This window comes from Mobula birostris, chromosome 18, assembly GCF_030028105.1.
Source record: "Mobula birostris isolate sMobBir1 chromosome 18, sMobBir1.hap1, whole genome shotgun sequence".
Classification (NCBI taxonomy): domain Eukaryota; kingdom Metazoa; phylum Chordata; class Chondrichthyes; order Myliobatiformes; family Myliobatidae; genus Mobula; species Mobula birostris.
In genome coordinates, this window is record NC_092387.1 from 52,760,475 (window position 1) to 52,781,117 (window position 20,643).

At 40.3% G+C, this 20,643-nt stretch overlaps 2 protein-coding genes across 6 annotated transcripts in view; both read left to right on the plus strand.

Annotated features, from left to right (window-relative positions):
* chuk (component of inhibitor of nuclear factor kappa B kinase complex) overlaps window positions 1-7,189 on the plus strand; it is a 94,710-nt gene extending 87,521 nt beyond the window's left edge. For all 3 annotated transcript variants that reach the window (XM_072282697.1, XM_072282696.1, XM_072282698.1), the window contains one exon: window positions 3,428-7,189. In XM_072282697.1, coding sequence (XP_072138798.1) covers window positions 3,428-3,475 — 48 coding nt within the window. In that variant the 3' untranslated portion in view covers window positions 3,476-7,189. The remainder of the gene's footprint in view (window positions 1-3,427) is intronic.
* Window positions 7,190-20,426: 13,237 nt separating this feature from the next.
* erlin1 (ER lipid raft associated 1) overlaps window positions 20,427-20,643 on the plus strand; it is a 58,488-nt gene continuing 58,271 nt past the window's right edge. Inside the window, exon 1 of one of the 3 annotated variants that reach the window (XM_072282701.1) lies at window positions 20,427-20,502. The gene's annotated coding sequence lies outside the window, so the exon portion shown is untranslated. Of the gene's footprint in view, window positions 20,586-20,643 lie in introns of all 3 variants that reach the window. The other 2 variants (XM_072282702.1, XM_072282700.1) reach the window with 2 other exon arrangements.

The window sequence follows — 20,643 nt, forward strand, 5'->3', positions numbered from 1 at the left end:
TGAGACATATCTTGAGAAATTTGAGAGGCAAGTTGTCTTTACACATAGGGTGATATCTCTGAAATGTGTTGCCAGAGGCAGTGGTGAAAATGGATACAATTAAGAGCCACTTAAGTAGGCAAGACTCAGAAGGATACATTCCTAATACCAACAAGTAAGATTAGTGTAATTGGTCATAAGGACAGGCACGAGCATGGTGGGCTGAATGGCCTGTTTTGTGCTGTATGACTCTGCCTCTCTGACTTGGATTTTGCAAAGGAGAGCTCAATGACATTTAGTGTGAGAAATAAGTTTATAGTTCATTATTTGACATTTCAGATTCACCCTTTTCGCAAGATTTCCTGCTGCCACTAAAACATATGCTGTTGAGCAGCTTTTGAAATTTAAGGCTGTTACTACAGGTTGAGTATCCCTTAACTGAAATTTTAAAATCCAAAAACCTCTGAAATCCAAAATTTTTTGAGCGCTGACATGACATCAAAAATGGAAAATTCCACAAGCCTTGGAAAGGTTCCCAGGAAATGCGCATCATAGGTTGTTCTGAGAAGTGAACTCACACGTATAATGAACAGAAGTTAATGAAAAATAGAAAAAAACACTGTATAAAGCAAAAAATTTTGAGCATTTTGGAAAGGGAAGGAGAGCAGCCAGAGGTCTTGTAACATATTGTGACATAGGAAAGAAAAGCATAGAGGTGCTGAAAAGACTATTTACAGAGTTAGGTAGGAAGCTAAGAAACAGGACCTTCAGGATTTCTGCCTGTGCCACGCGCCAGTGAGGCTAGAAGTAGGAAGATTTTGGCAGATTAATGCGTGGCTAGGAAGCTGGTGCAGGGGGTAGGGTTTCAGGTTCTTGGATCATTGAGATCTCTTCTGGGGGAGGTATGCCTTGTTTAAAAGTGACAGGTTGCACCCGTACCCAGGGGGGGGACCAATATTCTCACGGGCAGGTTTGTTAGAGTTGTTGGGGAGGGTTTGAACTAATTTGACGAGGGTGAGAACTGGAGTGAAGGGACTTAGATTAGGACGGATGGTAAAACTGTCAGACTGCCAGGAAGGGCAGGCAGATGATAGGACAAAATTGCAGCAAACGGTGTGTATCAGTGCATTAGCGATGCAGAATCAAAAAGAGATGAAGTGTTATATCTCAATGCACGGAGTATAAGACATAAGGTGGATGATCTTGTTGCACTATTACAGATTGTCTGGTATGATTTTGTGGCTATCACTGAATCATGGCTGAAGGATGGTTGTAGTTGGGAGCTGAATGTTACAATGTTGTATCGGAGGGATAGGAAGGTAGGCAGAAGGGGTGGCATGGCTCTACTGGTAAAGAACGGCATCAAATCAGTAGAAAGATGTGACATAAGATGGGAAGATGCTAAATCCTTGTTGGTTGAGTTAAACTGCAAAGGTGAAAGGACCCTAGTGCAGTTATATACAGGCCACCAACAGTAGCTGGGAATTTAGACCACAGATTACAACAGGAAATAGAAAAGGCATGTCAAAAGGGCAATGTTATGGGAGATTTCAACATGCAGGTCAATTGGGAAAATCAGGTTGCTAACAGATCTCAAGAGAGTCAGTTTGTTGAATGCCTATGAGATGGCTTTTTAGAGCAGTTTGTTGTTGAGCGTACTAGGGGATCAGCTATACTGGATTGGGTGCTATGTAATGAACTGGAGGTGATTAGGGAGCTGAAGGTAAAATAACCGTTTGGAGGCAGTGCTCACAGTATGATTGTACTCAACTTAAAATTTGATGGGGTGAAAGTAAAGTCTGACATAGCAGTATTTCAGTGGATTAAAGGGAATTACAGTGATATTGAGAGAGAAGTTGGCCAATGTAAATAGGAAGGAGATGCTGGCAGTGATGACAGCAGAGCAGCAATGGTATGAATTTCCGGGAAAAATGAGGAACATGCAAGGGAAGTCAAAGCTAATGTAAAAGCAAAATTAGTGGGAGGATTTTCAAAGCTTGCAGAGAGTAACTAAAAGAATTATTAGAATCAATGTTGAAAGGCCTAGACGGAGTAGCTGTGGAAAGGATGTTTCCATGGTGAGGGAGTCTAGAACAAGAGGGCACAGCCTCAGGGGAGAGGGGCGTCCATTTAAAATAGATGCAGAAAAGTTTCTGTAGCCAGAGGATGGTGAATTTGTGGAGTTCATTACCACAGTCAGCTGTTGAGGCCAGGTTGTTGGGTATATTGAAGGCAGAATTTGATAGGTTCTTGATTGGACATGGCATCAAATGTTACAGGGAGAAGGCCGGGGAGTGAGGCTGAGGAGAGTTAAAAAATGATCAACCATGATTGAATGATGGAGCAGACTCAATGGGCCAAATGGCCTAATTCTGCTCCTATGTTTTATAGTCTTGTACTCTAAAAATGAAGATCCCGATTGTGTGCTGAAAGAATAGATTTGTCAGCGTCAGAGTGAACATATCCCGCCTAAAGGTATGCTGATCATGAAACAATCACAGATCTATCACGACGAATTGAAAATTGAAGATAGTTGTGGTTATTCAGCAGGCTGGTTGCAGAAATTTAAGAAAAGGCATATTAAACTTTTTTTTAATTTAAGAAAATTTTTGAGGTATAGTACTGTATCTGCTGATCATGAAGCAACAGAGAAATTCATTGACGTGTTTACGAAGATCATTGCTGATGAAAATCTAACACCAGAACAAGTCTCCAATGCTGTTTGTTTTCATGCCTTACATAAAACCTAAAATAAGTAAAATACAAATACAATTTACTCTAACTTTTTAATCAAAACATGGCATCCTAGGTGGAGACTGAAAGCCTGCCATTGTCGTTGTTGTTCAACACTGATTTGGGTATTCTCCCAATGCTGCTGTGCTGCTTTGCTACCCTGTACACATTATATTTTCATTGCTTTCATAATATGTAATTATTTTTATTGTTAAGTACATATGTGTGATGAACAAGTGTAAGACAAAATCTGCTTATCTGTAGCACATAAATTCAGTCGAAAAACGATGGCGATCCAAAGCTATCTCATTATATATTCCAAAATCTGAAATCCAAAACACTTCTGTTCCCAAGCATTTTGGATAAGGGGTACTCAACCTGATCGTAAAATAGACTAAATGATTAGTTTTGTTATGTTCGAAACATTTTCACTCGAAGTAATATATTCATATCAGTGCTATGTACAAAAATGCAGAATACCTAGCCAAGTCTGCAATTTTATTGGGCGCACACAGGAGCAGTCTGATACCTTGTAGTATCTTGAACTCCGACTTGCGCTGTTTAGTTAACATGAAGGTTTATCAATATTGTAACTAAGCACAGATTTTCAGAGTGTAAGAGAAGACAGCATGCTTGTTTGATGGATGAAGTGGATGAAAAATTGATTTTCTTCACAGTTCACAGTAGTCAGCATCCATTAACTATTCTTTTTCAGTCTCTTGATTGGAGTTGGCTTGAAGGGATGGTATCAGACAGACCCTGAAATTCATATTTGGTGTGGCGGTTGATTCCTTGAGCCCTGATCACCAGAAGACCATGAATCGGTGTGGATTTGCAGTGGTGAATGCTATGAAGAAGAATCATATTTCTGGAGCTGGAAAATGAATCCTTCTATCTCTCAGAAGTCTCTTGGTGTTTTAGTTCCACTGTTTCTATTCAGCTGAGATAACACAAGAATGTGCTGAACTTGCCAGTATGCTGCTGCTTTATCACTTTGTCACTGACTGTTTGCTTTCAAATCACAGTTACTGCAGTAACAGTTTATAAAGTTCTCTTAAATATTTTTCTTAGGCTTACAAAATATAATAAAAACAATAAGTGATGGAATATTCATATATGGCCCTGTCAGCAGATGAAAAGATAAAAATATAGATTTGCAATTTTTATACATTTTATTAGAGTGTACATTCAGATGTTTTAATCAGCTGCTGATGGACAGGATTTACAGCTTCTGCCTTTTAATTTCATATTTTATTTCACTTATTACATCACTATTTATTCGGTGTCCAGTGTGTTTTTTTTCAAGTTTCCTTTTATATTTTGTGCAAAGTCAAATAACAGTCCGAGTTTTAGTTCATTATTTGGTATTTTGCGGAAATGACCATATTAGGTCCATCTTCCCACTAGCTGATCCGAGGAATGTCACTGAGGGAAACATTCTTGTTACAGCTGAATGTAGTATGTTGGGTTGTAATGAGGCCAGAGATCACAGAACCACATGATTTATTTAGTTTAATCAGTGCAATGGATACCATGGTTTCCAAAAGTCCCTAATGTGGTCTGAAGTGGGTGCCAATATTTAGCGACATTCTCACTGGTCATATTTATAATGTGGATCTGACTATCAGCTTTTAATTCAGATTTCCAAATGATTTCTCTTAAGAAAAAAAATAACAAATAAGTTTCCTGTAGCTGCTATTTCATCAAATAAAATGGTGGGTCTTTAGGTTTCCTGTCATTTCAGTCTCACCTTTGAAAAGGGAATGAAATATTGAAAAATCCCTAGGTAGAAGCTGCACTCTTTTAAAGGGAACAATTTGCCATTACCATCTACCAAAACATTAATTTGCTAGGTGTGGCAGCCTGAACAGTTTGTCAATTCTTTTTAAAAACTTACGTCAATTTTGTGCTAGATTTTAAAGCTGCTCTAATCTTAAGATTGCATTTATAGTACTTTAGAAGATTTGGCTATCATGGTTTTTAAGTTGAAGTTAACCCTGCAATTGTTTTAATAATATTTTAACCATCCAACTTTAAGATTGCTGTTTTTCTTTTAAAAGATGGGAGATTACATTTGCCACATCCTCTTTCCCTGTCTTCCTATTTTTTAACTGAAAGAGTTGGTCATTATTGGTAGTTGTTGGTTTAACACAGCAAACTAAAAAAAGTAGAACCTTTTTTTCTCTCTATCTTTGCAAAGTAATCTTGAATCAATAGTAAAAATGAGGTTGGCTTGTGCCCTTGTGCACATCTTATTTTGTGCATTCCCTACCTGATGTTATATCCTACTACTAAATTAATGCAAAAATAATAAATGCCATAATGTTTAACATGAGAGATTCTGCAGATGCTGGAAATCCGGAGTCTCTCACAAACACACCACCACCATCACCACCCCCCACCTGGGGGAACTCAGCAGGCCAGGCAACATCTATAGAGAGGAATAAACAGGATATGATAAAGGGCCTTGGCCCAAAATGTCAACTGTTTATTCCTCTGCCTAGATGCTGCCTGATCTACTGAGTTCCTCTCACATTTTATGTGTGTTACCATAATGTTTCCTTTTTTAGTATCCTGTTCAGTCAGTCATTAAACTAAGATGTACTACATCTATATTAAAAGTGAAAGTATATAAAATAATTCTTTTATTTTTAATTGATTAGTACATATTGAAACTTTTTCTGAAGATGAAAACATACCTGGTCATGAGGTGATTCAGTACGAACCATTGAATGTTCACCTGCAAATTATTTATAACTTTTGTTATACAGGAAGTTCTAAGTACAGAATATCATTTTCGTAAAATAACCTGTTGGATTACAAAAGACAAGATGCCAGCTCAACAGTTAAGTCTTGAAGCCTGATGCAAGTGGTCCAATTTCCACGCACCAAGATTTATAGAGTTGATTTTGGATGAATGATTTTTTTTTTGTTCAGCTGACTTCCCTTTCGTATTTCTGCTGACATGCTCTTCAAGGCTGGATCTTGAAATGTGAAAAGCTTCTTAATTTTTTTTCTCAGTTGCTTCTGCCTTTCTGATTTTTTAGGGGTCGATTTACACTAAAGATTTGATTTAACTGCAGATTGTGAATTGAAATGTATGTCATTTTTGTTTGCAATATCATTTATGCACATGATGTACAAAGATTTGAAAGGAAAAAGTTCTTCCAGTAAATTTATAGACCAAATGATTTTATAGAAATTCAGTTGTGTAAAGCTTTTTCTGTTTTTGCAATTGACTTTAACTGGGGTGAAATATGTTTGTGACAATTGCTAGATTGTTTCCCATCACTGGAAATTAAACCAGGCACTTTCCAGAGTGAATAACTTTGCATGCCTGATATGATGTATGTATCCCATTGAATGGTTCTTTTGAGGATTGCTGGGGAAAACTAGATCAAGTTTTGCAGGGACAGCCGCCACTGGTGGTGGTGGGGGGGGGTGACTCATCAGGCAACTGGATTTAGATTGAGGCTGGTCCTTGCTACACAACACTGATCGCTGCCCCATGCCCTGCAGTCCTCAATGCTCCAATCGGCACTGTTCTGTGACCCCAGACTCTTACCCCTGACCTCTGTATCCTTTCTTCTTGAGCTTGCCTTCCTCACTGACATAATCTTTACTCCTGGGTAGCACGTTTTCCGATTTAGAAGTGTGTCATGTTTAGATGATTCGGCATGGACTCGATGGGCCAAACGGCCTGTTTTGTGCTGTAGTTCTCTATGACTCTGTTGGGGTTGAGAGGGAAATGGATCAGCTATGATAAAATGGCGGAGCAGACTCGGTGTGCCGAATGACCTAATTCTGTCCCTATGTCTTATGTTTTATGCCCTTTCAAAAGTCTTGGACTTTATGTGTTCTTGAAATTTCCAATGGACAGGCAATCTAAATAATGATATGTGTAACACTGCTGTAATCTAATTGGTGGCCTAGCATTTCTAGGCCAATGTGTATTTACTGAGATCGCTAAACAATAACATGACAAATATTAGAATGTTAGGTTTATTTTAATATCTTGATGCTAATCTAAATCTTTTATGATACACAGATTTAGCAAAGCAAGGTGTTGTGCTTCAACTAAACACACTGATATCCTCCATAACACAGATTCTGTTGTCAAATCTGTATCTGTTTAATGTTGTATGGCAGCTTTGATTGCACATTGCACTTTTAAGATGTCGCATTGTTTCAATTTTGTTTTAATTTTGAAATATGTTCAATTTACCTAAATGCTCATATTCAATGTAGACATGATGGAGTGTACTGCCAGACGTGCTTTAACTATATGATCTGTTCTTCTCTTGGATTTGTGAATTGAGGGATGTGTCCATTTTCTGTAGTCCCATGAGTTTAGATTTTGTATTGAATTAAACTTAAAGCATTTCTTGAATGTCATAGAATGGAAAAAATGCATATGTGCCAATGATAAGTGATTTTATTTGTAAATAGACTTTGTACAGATTTCTTTAGGCCATAACTCAAAAGTTTTGTGTTTTTCTAGCTATTCAGCTATTATACACCATACTGATGTTGTACTATTGTTCCTCTTTCAATTACATTTGTATTTATGCATCTCTTAAGCACCAAAAGCAAGGAAGACCACAGTTTGTGATGCTTGTTTGTACCATTGAACCAGACTTCTGTGGTTGAGAAAGCCCCAGTGCAACAGATTTTCCACTTTCCCACACAGGTTTCCTGTCATCATTGAATACAATGGACGACCACCAAATACCATAATTTAAGAGGCCCTATTAAAAGCCCTCATTCCAACATTGTGAATTATCATCCCGTCCCTTTCCAATTTCCTCTTCGTTGACAAGATCATTCATCTTTTTGTTGCTTCATTAACTCTTTGACTTTTCTAAAACTTTGTTTACCCCCTTTACACATTTAGCACAATGCTGAAGCCTCTGAGTTTTCACAGATTGACTGCAGAATCGTTCTTTTTGTCTGATCAGGGTGAGATGCCAGCCCTAAGCTGACTCTATCCAATTATATCCAAAAAAAATTACTTCCAAGACCTTTTCTTCCTCAATAATTATTACTTCTAAGTGTTCTTCATAAGTCTATCCTTGACATCCTCCTATTTCTCAGCTCCATCCTCCTTGCCAGAGACATAAGTGATCTCAGTGTCATTTTCCCCGTAGACTGAAGACTCCTGGCTGTATTTCATCACCACCTTGCCTGACCTTTTCAATACTGTTAGATGTTCTTGTCACATTTACATCCCCCTAGCAACCACCTGAGAATGAAAATGTATTTTCAATCTCGATGCCCCTTTCGGCTCCTGACTACATATCTATGCCATTGCTATCATTTCCCATTCCCATCACCACCTCCACCTTGCCTCAGCCCATCTGCTGCTGAAGGCCTTATTCATGCCTTTATTACCTTTTGGAGCCGACTATTCCTGAAGAGACTTGCATCTTTTAGCTTCTGTAAACATGGGGTTACCCACAACACTGCTTCTTTTGAGTCACCCATCACTCCTGTACTTGCTCTCAGTTAAGCAGCAAATAAATTTCAAAATTGATGTAATTTTCCAAACAATTAGTCCAAATTTTCTAAAGGATAGTAGGTATTTAAAAGAGGAAGCCTTGTCCCTCCTCTTGTTAATATCCATCCTTTGCGCCAACCAAGATATCACTGCTCTCTGTTTTTCCCTACTTTATCCACTTTGGGTGGGAAACCAAATCCCTAAACTCTGGAATACTCTCCCTAATTCTTTCTGCCTCTCCCTCTTCCTCATTTCTATTCCCAGGCATCCCTTAAAACCCATGTCTTTGACCTTACTCTCTTAAAATCCCTTAAGTGGTTTTTGTCAAATTATGTTTGGTAATAGTCCCATAAAACATCTGGGGGATGTAACTTAAATGCTGACATTCTTGTCTGTGTAGATCTGGTTATGTGCTCTGATGGATGTTTCAAAAGATGCAAGATACAAGTTGCTGTGGATTTATTTTAAACTGACAGAAAAGGAAAACTAGTTACCAAATTTAAATAAAGTTTAAAAACTAAAATAGTATTGTTCCCTTCCTATAGATCACGTTTTTATTATCACCTTCTTCCACCCTTATTTGCATTTTTACTGCTTCCTGTTCGGATAATTCCTGACTACCTGTTGATAATCTGTAAACTGAAGGTTCATTAGCTGACTCATTTTGAGATGAAGGCAAAAAGAAAAATCTTTGGAAATAGGGAATAAAAGGACAAACAGAGTTATTTTGCAAGTCACTTCAAGCCCCAAGAGCTGACTGCTGATTATAAAATTGAAGTGACATGTACATCTCAGTTGGAGTAAATGGCTAATTCAGTTTCCTGATGTTTGTTAGTAACAGTGAGGTAGGTTTCGTCAAACTCAATTTATATGCTTGAAATGCTGGGAATGTTTTGTACGTCATGGGTGGCATGGTAGCTTAGTGCGATATCTTTCAGTGCCAGCTATAAGATCAGGGATCGGTTTTCACTGCTCTGTGAGGAGTTTCAAGCAACGCACATAAAAGTTGCTGGTGAACGCAGCAGGCCAGGCAGCATCTCTAGGAAGAGGTGCAGTCAATGCAGCAGGCCAGGCAGCATCTCTAGGAAGAGGTGCAGTCAATGCAGCAGGCCAGGCAGCATCTCTAGGAAGAGGTGCAGTCAATGCAGCAGGCCAGGCAGCATCTCTAGGAAGAGGTGCAGTCAATGCAGTAGGCCAGGCAGCATCTCTAGGAAGAGGTACAATCAACGCAGCAGGCCAGGCGGCATCTCTAGGAAAAGGAGTTTGTATGTTTTGCCTGTAACTGCTCTGGTTCCTCCCACATTCCAAAGACATATGGTTAGGGTTCATGAGTTGCGATGCATGCTATATTGGTGCAGGAAGCCTGGCAACACTTGTGGGCTGTTCAGCACAATCTTTGCTGATTTGATTTCACAGAAACCATGCATTTCACTGTGAATCAATATGCAAATGATAAATAAAGCTAACCTTTATATTTTTAAAATATTTAACAAACTGGGACAGAGAAAGGATGAACATTTCAGGTTGGTGATATTTTGTCATATACATCAAGGTGCAGTAAATCTCCTTGTTTGCATGAAAGTCACAGAGTAAGTGGTAATAATAAATACAACAATTAAGTGCATCAAGAGCAAAACAATCACTGAGAGAAATAGAATTCAAGTTTAGTTGTCATTCAACCGTACATGAATACACAGCACCAGGCACGTGTAGCACATAGAAGGTAGCAGAAAACGTGCAGACATGCAAAAAAAAATACAGCCCAAGGCCCTGAGTCCATGGATGTTATCAGCAAGAACAAGCCTGCAGCTGTCTGCAGACAAGTGCAATCCAGCTTGACTTCCACAGAGCGAATACTGGAGGGCAGCACTGACGCCAACATGGATGCTGGCCACACCACCTCCAGCGTCATCTCTTCTGGGCAGCTGCAATGGACAGCACCGTGGTGTGAGGCCTAGTCCTCACCACAACCATCAAGAGTTCAGGAATGTGGCAGTACCACCAGCAAGGAAAATTGATTTATTATTGTCATATATTGCAGAGAGTATAGCGCGACGCTATTACAACTCAGGGTGTCGGAGTTCGGAGTTCAATTCCGGCATCCTCTGTAAGAATGTATATCTTTCCATGTGAGCGTGGGTGCTCAGGTTTCCTCCCACATTCCAAAGATGTACTGGTTAATCGGCCATTGTAAATTGTCCTGTGATTAGGCTGGGGTTAAATTGGTGGGTTGCTGGGCAGTGTGGCTCGTTGGGCCGGAGCGGCCTGGTCTGTGCTGTATCTTTAAAATAAAATAAAACACTGTCCGTACTTATCAATTCACTACAAGGTGCATTGAGATAGTACAAGAAAAACAATAAGAGTGTAGAATAAAGTGTTACAGTACAGAGGACATGCAGATAGTACGGTGCAAGTCCACAATGAGATAGATTGCGAGATCAAGAGTCCATCTTTTTGTATTAACTTAGTGTATAAGTTAACTTATTGTATCAGCAAGATAGCTGACCTTGAGCCTGGTGGCATGTGATTTCAGGCTTTTGTATCTTCTCCCCAATGGGAGGGGGAAAAGAGAGAATTTCTAGTGTGGATGGAATCTTTGACTATGCTGGCTGCTTTGAGGAGGCAAAAGAGTTCATGGAATGAAGTCTGGTTTCTGTGAATTGCTGTGCTCTATCCTCCAGTAGAGTCACAGAACACCATAGTACAGAAACAGGCCCTTTGGTCACCTAGGTTATGCTGAACCATTAAACTGCCTAATCCCATCAACTTGCACCCAGACCATAGCTCTCCATACCCCTCCCATCCATGTACCTATCCAAATGTTGAAATCAAACCCTCATCCATCACTTGTTTATACAGCTCATTCCACACTGTCATCATCCTCTGAGTGGAGCAGTTCTTCCTCATGGACGCTTAGACATTTCACTTTTCACCCTTAACCCATCACCTTTCCTTGTAGTCTCACCAAATCTCGGTGGGAAAAGCCTGCTTGCATTTACCCTATCTATACCCTTCATAGTTTTGTATAGCTCTATCAATTCCGCCTACATTCGGTGGAATAAAATCCTAACCTTTTCCTATTACTCAGGTCCCAGCAATGTTTTTGTAAATTTTCTCTGCACTCTTTCAATTTTGTGTATATCTTTTCTGTAGGTAGGTGACCAAAACTGCACGTTTCTCCAAATTTGGCCTCATCAATATCTTATACAATTTCAACATAACATCTCAACTCCTGTACTCAATACATTGATTTATGAAGGTCAATATGCCAAAAGTTCTCTTTGTGACCCTATCTACCTGTGACGCTATTTTCAAGGAATTATGGATCTGTATTCCCAGATCCATCTTCTACCACACTTCTCTACCCTACTGCTTACCATGTAAGACCTAGCTTGGTTGTCCTCTCAAAGTGCAACACCTTACACTTGTCTGTAGTAAATTCCATCTGCTCATTTTTCCACCTGACCGAGATCCCACCTCAATCTTTGATAGTTTTCATCAATGTCTACTACACCACCAATCTCGGTATCATCTGCAAATTTGCTGATCCGGTTTACCACATTATCATCCAGATCATTGTTAAACATGACAAACAACAACAGACACAGTACTGATACCCTGCAGCACAACACGAGTCACAGGCCACTGTCTACTACCACTTTCTGACTTCTCCCGCGAGGTCAATGTCTAATCTAATTTACTACATTATCTTCAATGCCAAGTGACTGAACCTTCTTAATCAACCTCACATGCGGAACTTCGTCACAGGCCTTGCTAATGTCCACATAGATAACATCAACTTTCCTGGTAACTTCCTTGAAAAAGTGATGCTTTCCATAATGCATTGATAAAGATTATTGAGGGTCAAAGGCAATGTGCCAAATTACTTTAGCTTTTTGAGGAAGTAGACATGCCGATGAGCTAGTACATGCTAGTAGTGATACTCGCTCCTTGGAACTTGAAACTCTTAACCCTCTCAATCTCAGCACTACTGATGTAAACAGGAGCATGTTTACCACCCCCCCCCCCCACTTTTCTGAAGTCAATAACCATCTTTTATTTTGCTGACAGAGAAAGAACATAGTACAGTGCAGCACAGTTGTGCCAACCTATATAAACTAGGCAGCATGGTAGCATAGCGGTTAGCACAACGCTTTACAGTACAGTCGAAACAGGTTCATTTCCCATGTTGCCTGTAAGGAGTTTGTATGTTCTCCCGGTAACTGTGTGGGTTTCCTCTGAGTGCTCCAGTTTCCTCCCAGAGTCCAAAGACGTACTGGTCGGCAAGTTAATTGGTCATTGTAAATTATCATGTGACTAGGTTTGGATTAAATTAGGGGATTGCTGGGCGGCGTGGCTGACTGTATCTCAATAAATAAATAAACAATCAATCTAATCCTTCCCTCCTCCTCTGCTCAAACCCCTCCACTTTACTGACATGTTGCCATGTCACTGGCCATTCAATCTCCTTTCGAAAAAGATGGTTGATTCAATCATCTGTTAGCAGTGTGTAAAAGCCGTTGACACCAGTGGAATTAAATTCCTGAAGATAGGATGGAAAACTCCCTTGATGCAGAAGAGAAGGTGATAGAAGAAGAATTGAACATTGGATTGAACTCAAAGGCGATGATGTAGTTCATTGTGGATTGGTACTTTTCTGGAGGACATTGGCTTTAACTGTGCAAATGTGAGATTTGGAGAAAGGATAGAGGGAAGTGAAAGGAAAATGAATTTGGCAAACTGTTGGGCAACAAAAAATTGTTGAATCACATGGTTCTTGACACATGAAAAAAGAAAATGTTGGGATAAAATGGAGCTGTGAACCGGGACAAGTGTGACAGGGAGGTGGTGCTGCTGAATGTTTGTGATGATCATAGTTGTTGCCCCCCTCTTGGTTAATCACCAAAAATAAAAATACTCAAAACTACAGTGAAGATGGAAAATAAATTGAAAGAGGTTCAAAAACAGAGAAGAATGTATACCAAGAGGTGAAACTTAAGAAAATCTGACACCCAGTATTTAATTTTTCTTTTGGATTCATGTTCACATCAACTTCTTAGCCAAGTTCAACATCTCCTCTTCAGAATTCTCATTCCTACCTCTAACCTCTTCCCCTCTCTGGATCTTTTCATTGTGTTAACAATGTGAGAAAATGTAATCTGCTTGCACAATGTTGATGATCAAAGAATGAAATAGAGAAAAGCTACTGAGGAAACAAAATACACTTAAAACAAAGTGTGTGTCCAATTGGTGTTGTGATCATGTCACCAGTCTTTTAAAACTAATAACCTTTGCAGAGAATCACAAGGTAGATAACCTGAAGAAGACAGTATACTGGAAGGTGATTCTGACAATCATTTGCCCTTCTGTAGAATAAGAGCAATGAAAATAATTGGGGACAAAAATAATTTATTCTTCTCAACTTTTTAAGGACTTTATAAAATCACTAACTTGAATTAGGATTCGAAAAACTACAAGAGATAATGCTGTGATTTTCAGTGGAGTTGAAGATTCAAAATATATCTTAAGAAGCATAAGAGAACTTTGAAGATTAATTTCTGTCCTTGGTTGCTATATTACCAAAACAGAAAGGAATTTGACCAAAGATATTAGGTCTCTCTTTCTATGGACACTGCCTGATCTGTTTTTCAGAATTTCACTTTCATTCCAAAACAAGCACCTCAGATTTAGTTAATCGCCAGTGTTAATTGCCGAAGTATCGATGATGACTAGAAGCAACACTATATCACATGTGGTTATCATTGCTGTAATTGGATACTGTTGTCACCCTAAATTAATTTGTCTTGTCATTTTATCAAAGCAGGACAAATTTAGCTAACTGTCTATTAAAATTTAATGCATAATAGGTTTATGACATTTGATAGAGAATACTGATTGATTCGTTCCCGGAGAGGAAATCTTTAAAATAATGTTTTAGTCAATTGTTTTTGATGTACTGTCTGAAGGGAAGCACCGACAAGCATATACCTGTCTCACATATTCACACTAACAACCTGCTGGAATCCTGGCTGATGGGGTAGAAAAGAAAGGGAAGTTTGAATGCATGGTCTGTCACCGGGTGTCCCATTAATTGTTCAAACAGTTGCAAATGATGAAATGCTGCTAAGTATTGTAGTAACTATCAATGAATGAGGTTTCTGTCTCTGTCGGCACCACAGTTTATCAAGACTTACTTCAGATATATTTAGTGAACGTTCTCAGAATGAGATCCATTCTACTGCTAAATAGCAGACCAAAATTATACATAACGCCCGTAATCTTGTCGCTACATTGTCATAGACTAAAGCCAGTATAAATCATTCTCATTTCTCATGGAAGTGGGGCTTAATTTAGAACTAGGCAAGAAATCAAACAGCATAAAGGCAACAGAGGGGTCAAGACAGGTGGTAGAGAGTTATTTCATGGTCCGAAATACTTCTTAGTAGCTCATTCATCTTGCTCAGTTTTTACGTTGTCACTTATTGCTCTGTCCCTATCGTGTAAACTGTAACCTGAAGCCAATGACTGGGATTAAGCAGCAGAGGTAACTGAGCTTTGATAGGAACAGCTGAATTTATCTAAAATAAATACAACATTTAGTACATTACAGACAGTGCTTTTTATCAGAGTTATGTTGTTAAAACAAAATAGGAATATTACACAAAACTTGCTATGCTTGGTACCACCACTCATGGAAAGGCTACATTTTCCAGTGGCAATGGACCAAGGAGTCCCATAAAAATGGTCAATGCACAGTACATATTGTGTAAAGGAATCATAATCATTATATGCAAACACGAGGAAATTTGCAGTTGCTGGAAATTCAAGCAACACACATAAAAATTGCTGCTGAACGCAGTAGGCCAGGCAGCATCTCTAGGAAGAGGTACAGTTGACGTTTCGGGCCGAAACTCAGTCCTGACGAAGGGTCTCGGCCTGCAACGTCGACTGTACCTCTTCCTAGAGATGCTGCCTGGCCTGCTATAATCATTATATGCTGTGTTGTATGACATGGGCAATCATGGTTTTCCATCTGTCTCTAATCTGCTTATTCTTTTCCCTATCCATGGCCATGATTGTTCTTGGCAATTTTTTCTTCATAAGTGGTTTGCAATAGCCTTTTTCCAGGCAGTGTCTTTATAAGACAGGTGACCCCAGCCATTATCAATATGCTTCAGGGATTGTCTCCCTGGCATAAGTGGTCACATAACCAGGACTTGTGATATGCACTGGCTGCTCATACGACCATCCACCACCTGCTGTCATGGCTTCACGTGACCCTGATCGGGTGGGCTAAACTGGTGTTACACCTTGCCCAAGGGTGACCTGCAGGATAGTGGAGGGAAGGAGCACTTTACACCTCCTTTGGTATCTCCACCCTGCCACCCCAGTGTAAAGGAAGATGGGTGTGGTTGTTGGAGGGAAATAACCCTAAGACCCAGAAGCTTTTCAGGGCTGTGTTATAGGGCTAACCTTCATCAACTGCTTCCTTCCAGATCAGGTGGAGCTTTATGCCAACGTTTGCATGAACCATCATCCAGGACAAAGGATCCTCTCCCTTTCCTCCCCATGTAGCAGTTAAGCCCTCATTTAAGAACATAAGAAATAAGTGTAATATTGATGTGACTCGGACACCGCTGTAGATTGAACAACCACGTTTATTCACCAGACTTCCGTTTTTCACTTCTCTATGTCCTGACATCATACGCCTCTGAAGCTACGAATACTCACACGATACATTACATCCCCCTTCTCAAGATTTTTTTTTACAACACTGTGAATTACCAACACAATGCCTCTAGGTACGCCCTTCTTACAGTGCAACAACCATGACCCAAACTAAAAAAAATCTTAACTTCTTGTACTGTATTCTGCATTGTATCTTACAATACTAACAGCAGTGTATTTTCTTTTACTAACATAGACTAATAAACCTTTTATTTCATATCTTGGAACTTATAACATGTGTGACTTTGCCTCAAACTGTATGAGACTGTATGTACGTCTAGTCTCTGTATCTAGCTGGAAGTTTGACTTGTCTCCCAGACCATGTGTGATACAACTGTGACTGCGCTTGTCCTTCATCAGTGCCAGTCTCTCGAGTGACCTCTCTGTCTTTGCGGTCTGCATCACTCTTGGTGTCGTTTGTTTCCATGTCTGTATCTGTGGAAATGTCCTGTGCATCTGTACGTGGAAACTCCCTCTCGCCTGTCTTCAGCAGATGCTTCCTGTTCCTCCTGTAGACTCTTCCGTCCAGCGTGCGAACTATGAAGGATCTTGGTTGCTGATGTCTGTTCACAACCACAGCTGGTTGCCAAGTGTCTCCTCTCTGTATTCTGACATTTTCACCTGTATGCAGATCTGGCAACTGTCTTGTATGTCTGTCATAGTAGCTCTTTTGTTTTATTTGCTTGTCATGTACTTGAGCATTACCTTCAGGAGTCAGTAGAGTTGTGGATGTTGGCAGTTTGGACTTCAGATGACGTCCCATCAACAGCTGCGCAGGAGAGAACCCCACACCCTCAATCGGTGTGTTGCGGTATTCAAGCAGAGCCAGAGCCATCTGGCCTGTCGAGCCTGCTCCGCCATTCAATAAGATCATGGCTGATCTGGCCATGGACTCATCTCCACCTACCTGCCTTTTCCCCATAACCCTTAATTCCCCTACTATGCAAAAATCTATCCAACCTTGTCTTAAATATATTTACTGAGGTAGCCTCCACTGCTTCATTGGGCGGAGAATTCCACAGATTCACCACTCTCTGGGAAAAGCAGTTCCTCAAAATCTCCATCCTAAATCTAGTCCCCTGAATTTTGAGGCTATGTCTTCTAGTTCTAGTCTCACCTACTGGTGGAAAAAACTTTCCTGCCTCTATCTTATCTATCCCTTTCATAATTTTATGTTTCTATAAGATCTCACATTCTTCTGAATTCCAGCGAGTACTGTCCCAGGCAAACTCAATCTCTCCTCATAGTCTAACCCCTGTATCTCTGGAATCAACCTGGTGAACCTCCTCTGCATCACCTCCAAAGCCAGTATATCCTTCCTCAAATAAGGAGACCAGAACTACACACAGTACTCCAGGTGCAGCCTCACCAGTACCCTGTACAGTTGCAGCATAACCTCCCTGCTCTTAAATTCAATCCCTCTAGCAATGAAGGCCAACATCCCATTTGCCTTCTTGATAGCCTGCTGCACCTGCAAATCAACCTTTTGTGATTCATGCACAAGCATTCCCAAGTCCCTCTGCACAGCAGCATGCTGCAATTTTTTTTACCATTTAAGTAATAATTTGCTCCTTCATTTTTCCTTCCAAAGTGGATGACCTCGCATTTACCAACATTGTACTCCATTTGCCAGACCCTTGTCCACTCACTTAACCTTTCTATATCTCTCTGCAGACTCTCTGAATCCTCTACACAATTTGCTTTTCCACTCAATTTAGTACCATCAGCAAACGTAGATACACTACACTCGGTCCCCTCTTCTAGATTGTTAAGGTATATCTTGAACAGTTGTGGGCCCAGCACCGACCCCTGTGGCACACCGTTCACCACTGATTGCCAACCAGAGTAACACCCATGTATCCCAACTCTTTGCTTTCTATTAGTCTACCCATGCTAATACTTCTTCACGTGCCTTGCGCATTACACACTTGGGCGATCGTGGCTCTCCACATCAAATGATCCCTCGCAGTGTCAATCATATCTCGCACACTTAGATCTGTCAGTTCTTTCACAGTGTCCATTTCTTTTCTTTGCCTTCCTCTACCGCGTTTCCCAGGCATACGGCCTTGTAATGTAAGGCATTCTATTTCTCCCTTTCTGACAACATGGCCTAGGAATTTAAGTTTCCTCTCATTTAATGTTCTCATTAAAGATCTTTTTGTATGGGCACGTTGTCTCATTAGTTACCCTATCTCTATATGATATTTTCAGCATTCTTCTAAGAAACCACATTTCTGTGGCTTCTAAGTTTCTTTGGAGTTCTGGTATTATAGTCCATGTTTCAGAAACATACAGCAAGATTGACCAGATGTAACATTTTAGTTGCCTAAGCCTTGACGTCATAGAAATGTGTCTGTTGGTAAAAATGGGTTTCGTTTTTTGGAAGTTGGTTTTGGCAATGGCAATTCTACTTTTTATTTCTACTTCTAGCATCTTGTGATATAAAACTACTAAGGTAATTAAAGCTGGTCTTTTGTTCAATCTCTTGGTTACTAATGTACAATTGGCAATTGGGAGCTTTCTGCTGTTCATGCTAATACATCACCCCCAATTCTATGCATCCCTATCTTATGGATAAGTCTTTTATGTGGCACCTTATCAAACGCCTTTTGGAAATCGAAGTAAATAATGCCCATCTGTTCCCCTCTATCCACTGCGCTCGTTATATCCTCAAACAACTCCGGTAAGTTTGTCAAACAGGACCTGCCTTTGCTGAATCCACGCTGTGTCTGCCTGATGGATTCATTTCTTTTCAGATGCCTCGCTATTTCTTCTTCAATGATAGCTTCAAGCATTTTCCCAACTACAGATATTAAACTAACTGGCCTATAGTTACCTGCCTTTTGCCTACAACCTTTTTTGAACGGTGGCGTGACAGTCGCCATCTTCCAATCTGCCGGGACCTGCCCAGAGTCCTGAGAATTTTGGTAAATCATCACCAAAACCTCTACTATGACTTCTGCCATTTCCTTCAGTACCCTGTGATGCATTCCATCAGGACCAGGGACTTATCTATCTTCAGGCCCACAAGTTTGCTCAGCACCACCTCCTTAGTGATAGCTGTTGTATCGAGGTCCTCGCCTCCCTTCACATCCATAACATCTCTGACATGTTAGATGTGTCGTCCACCATGAAGACTGACACAAAATAGTAATTCAAAGCCTCGGCCATTCCTTATTACCCAATATCAATTCCCCCTTCTTGTTCTCCAAGGGACCTACATTCACCTTAGCCACCCTTTTCCGCTTAATATAATGTAAAAGATTTTTACTATCCATTTTTATATTTTGTGCTAATTTATTTTCATCATCTAATTTCCCTTTCTTTATTTCCCACTTAGTGGTACTTTGTTGCTTTTTAAAGTTTTCCCAATCTTCCAGTTTCCCACTACTCTTGGAGACTTCGTATGCACGAGCTTTTAGTTTGATGCCTTTCTTTTATTTCTTAGTTATCGAAGCCTTACTGCCCTTGCTTTTAACTGGAATATACTTTTGTTGAGCACTACAAAAAATCTCTTTGAAATTCTTCCACTGTCCCTCATCTGTCCTACCATATAGCCTGTGTGCCCTGTCTACACTAGCCAAATCCTTCCTCATCCTATTGTATTCTCCATTACCAGAGCTATAGTGTATACCATTTAGAAATTGACAACCTCAAAAGCACTTCCAAAATCGATCAGGTCAATCACTACAAAGGTCAAGAGTAGAAGGCACATGGGAGCACAATGCCTCCAGCTATACAGATTCAGACTTATTTGTCCCATGTGCATATAAAAAAAAGAGTGAAATGTGTCATTTGCATTTACAACCAACACACCCAAGGAAGTGCTGGGGGCAGGGCAGCATGCAAGTGTCCTATTAACATAGCATACCCACAATCCTGACTTGAAATTATGTTGCTGATCCTTAATTTGCATTGTGTCCAATTCCTGAAACTCCCTAATCGACAGTCTTGTGGTAGCACCGTGGTAATTCAAGAAGTTAGTTCACAGCCACCTGCTCTAGGGCAACTAGGGATGGATGACAAATACTGACCCTGCGGTTAATATCCACATCCAAAAGTAAGTATTATTTTAATTTCAGTAAATATATTATTAATATAGATATGAAATACATTTGGTGCATGCCTTTCTCTACATTGTCAATATTTTCTCTTATAAACTGTTAAGAGAAACTGTTTCCTCTCTAAAGCAATTCAGTATTTGAGGGGCTATTACACAGAACCCACTCCCTCAGTGTCCACTGGTGACAGAACCCTGAACTGTCATTCTTCCCCACAATGCCTGTACGTTATTCCATCAAAATAAAATATAAAATTATCAAATGTGCAATTTTGCTAAATAAGACCGCAGTCCAGAGGTGGAGGCCTGTGAAGGAAGCCGTGGCCGCTCTTCTTGGTATTCCTAGCGTACATTTCTTATGAATAAAGTTTAGTTTGAAATGGGAAAAAATGTCGGCCAAACAGCCAGAATGATCCTCCCCTTTAAGGAGCCGGAAGTGAGGACGGGCGGGAGAGTCGAGGCTGCGACGCTGTGTGAAGCGGAGCGCTGGCCGGCCGGAGGGAGGGTGAGTGAGTGAGTGACGGGGAAGTGAGGATCAGGAGTGGAGTTCCAGGGGATAAAGGAGGAGACCGGGCATCGGCCGACCTGGTACGTCGGTGGTGAAGGCCGAGGGTGGGGGTCCTGGCCCGGGGGGTGGAGGCGACCC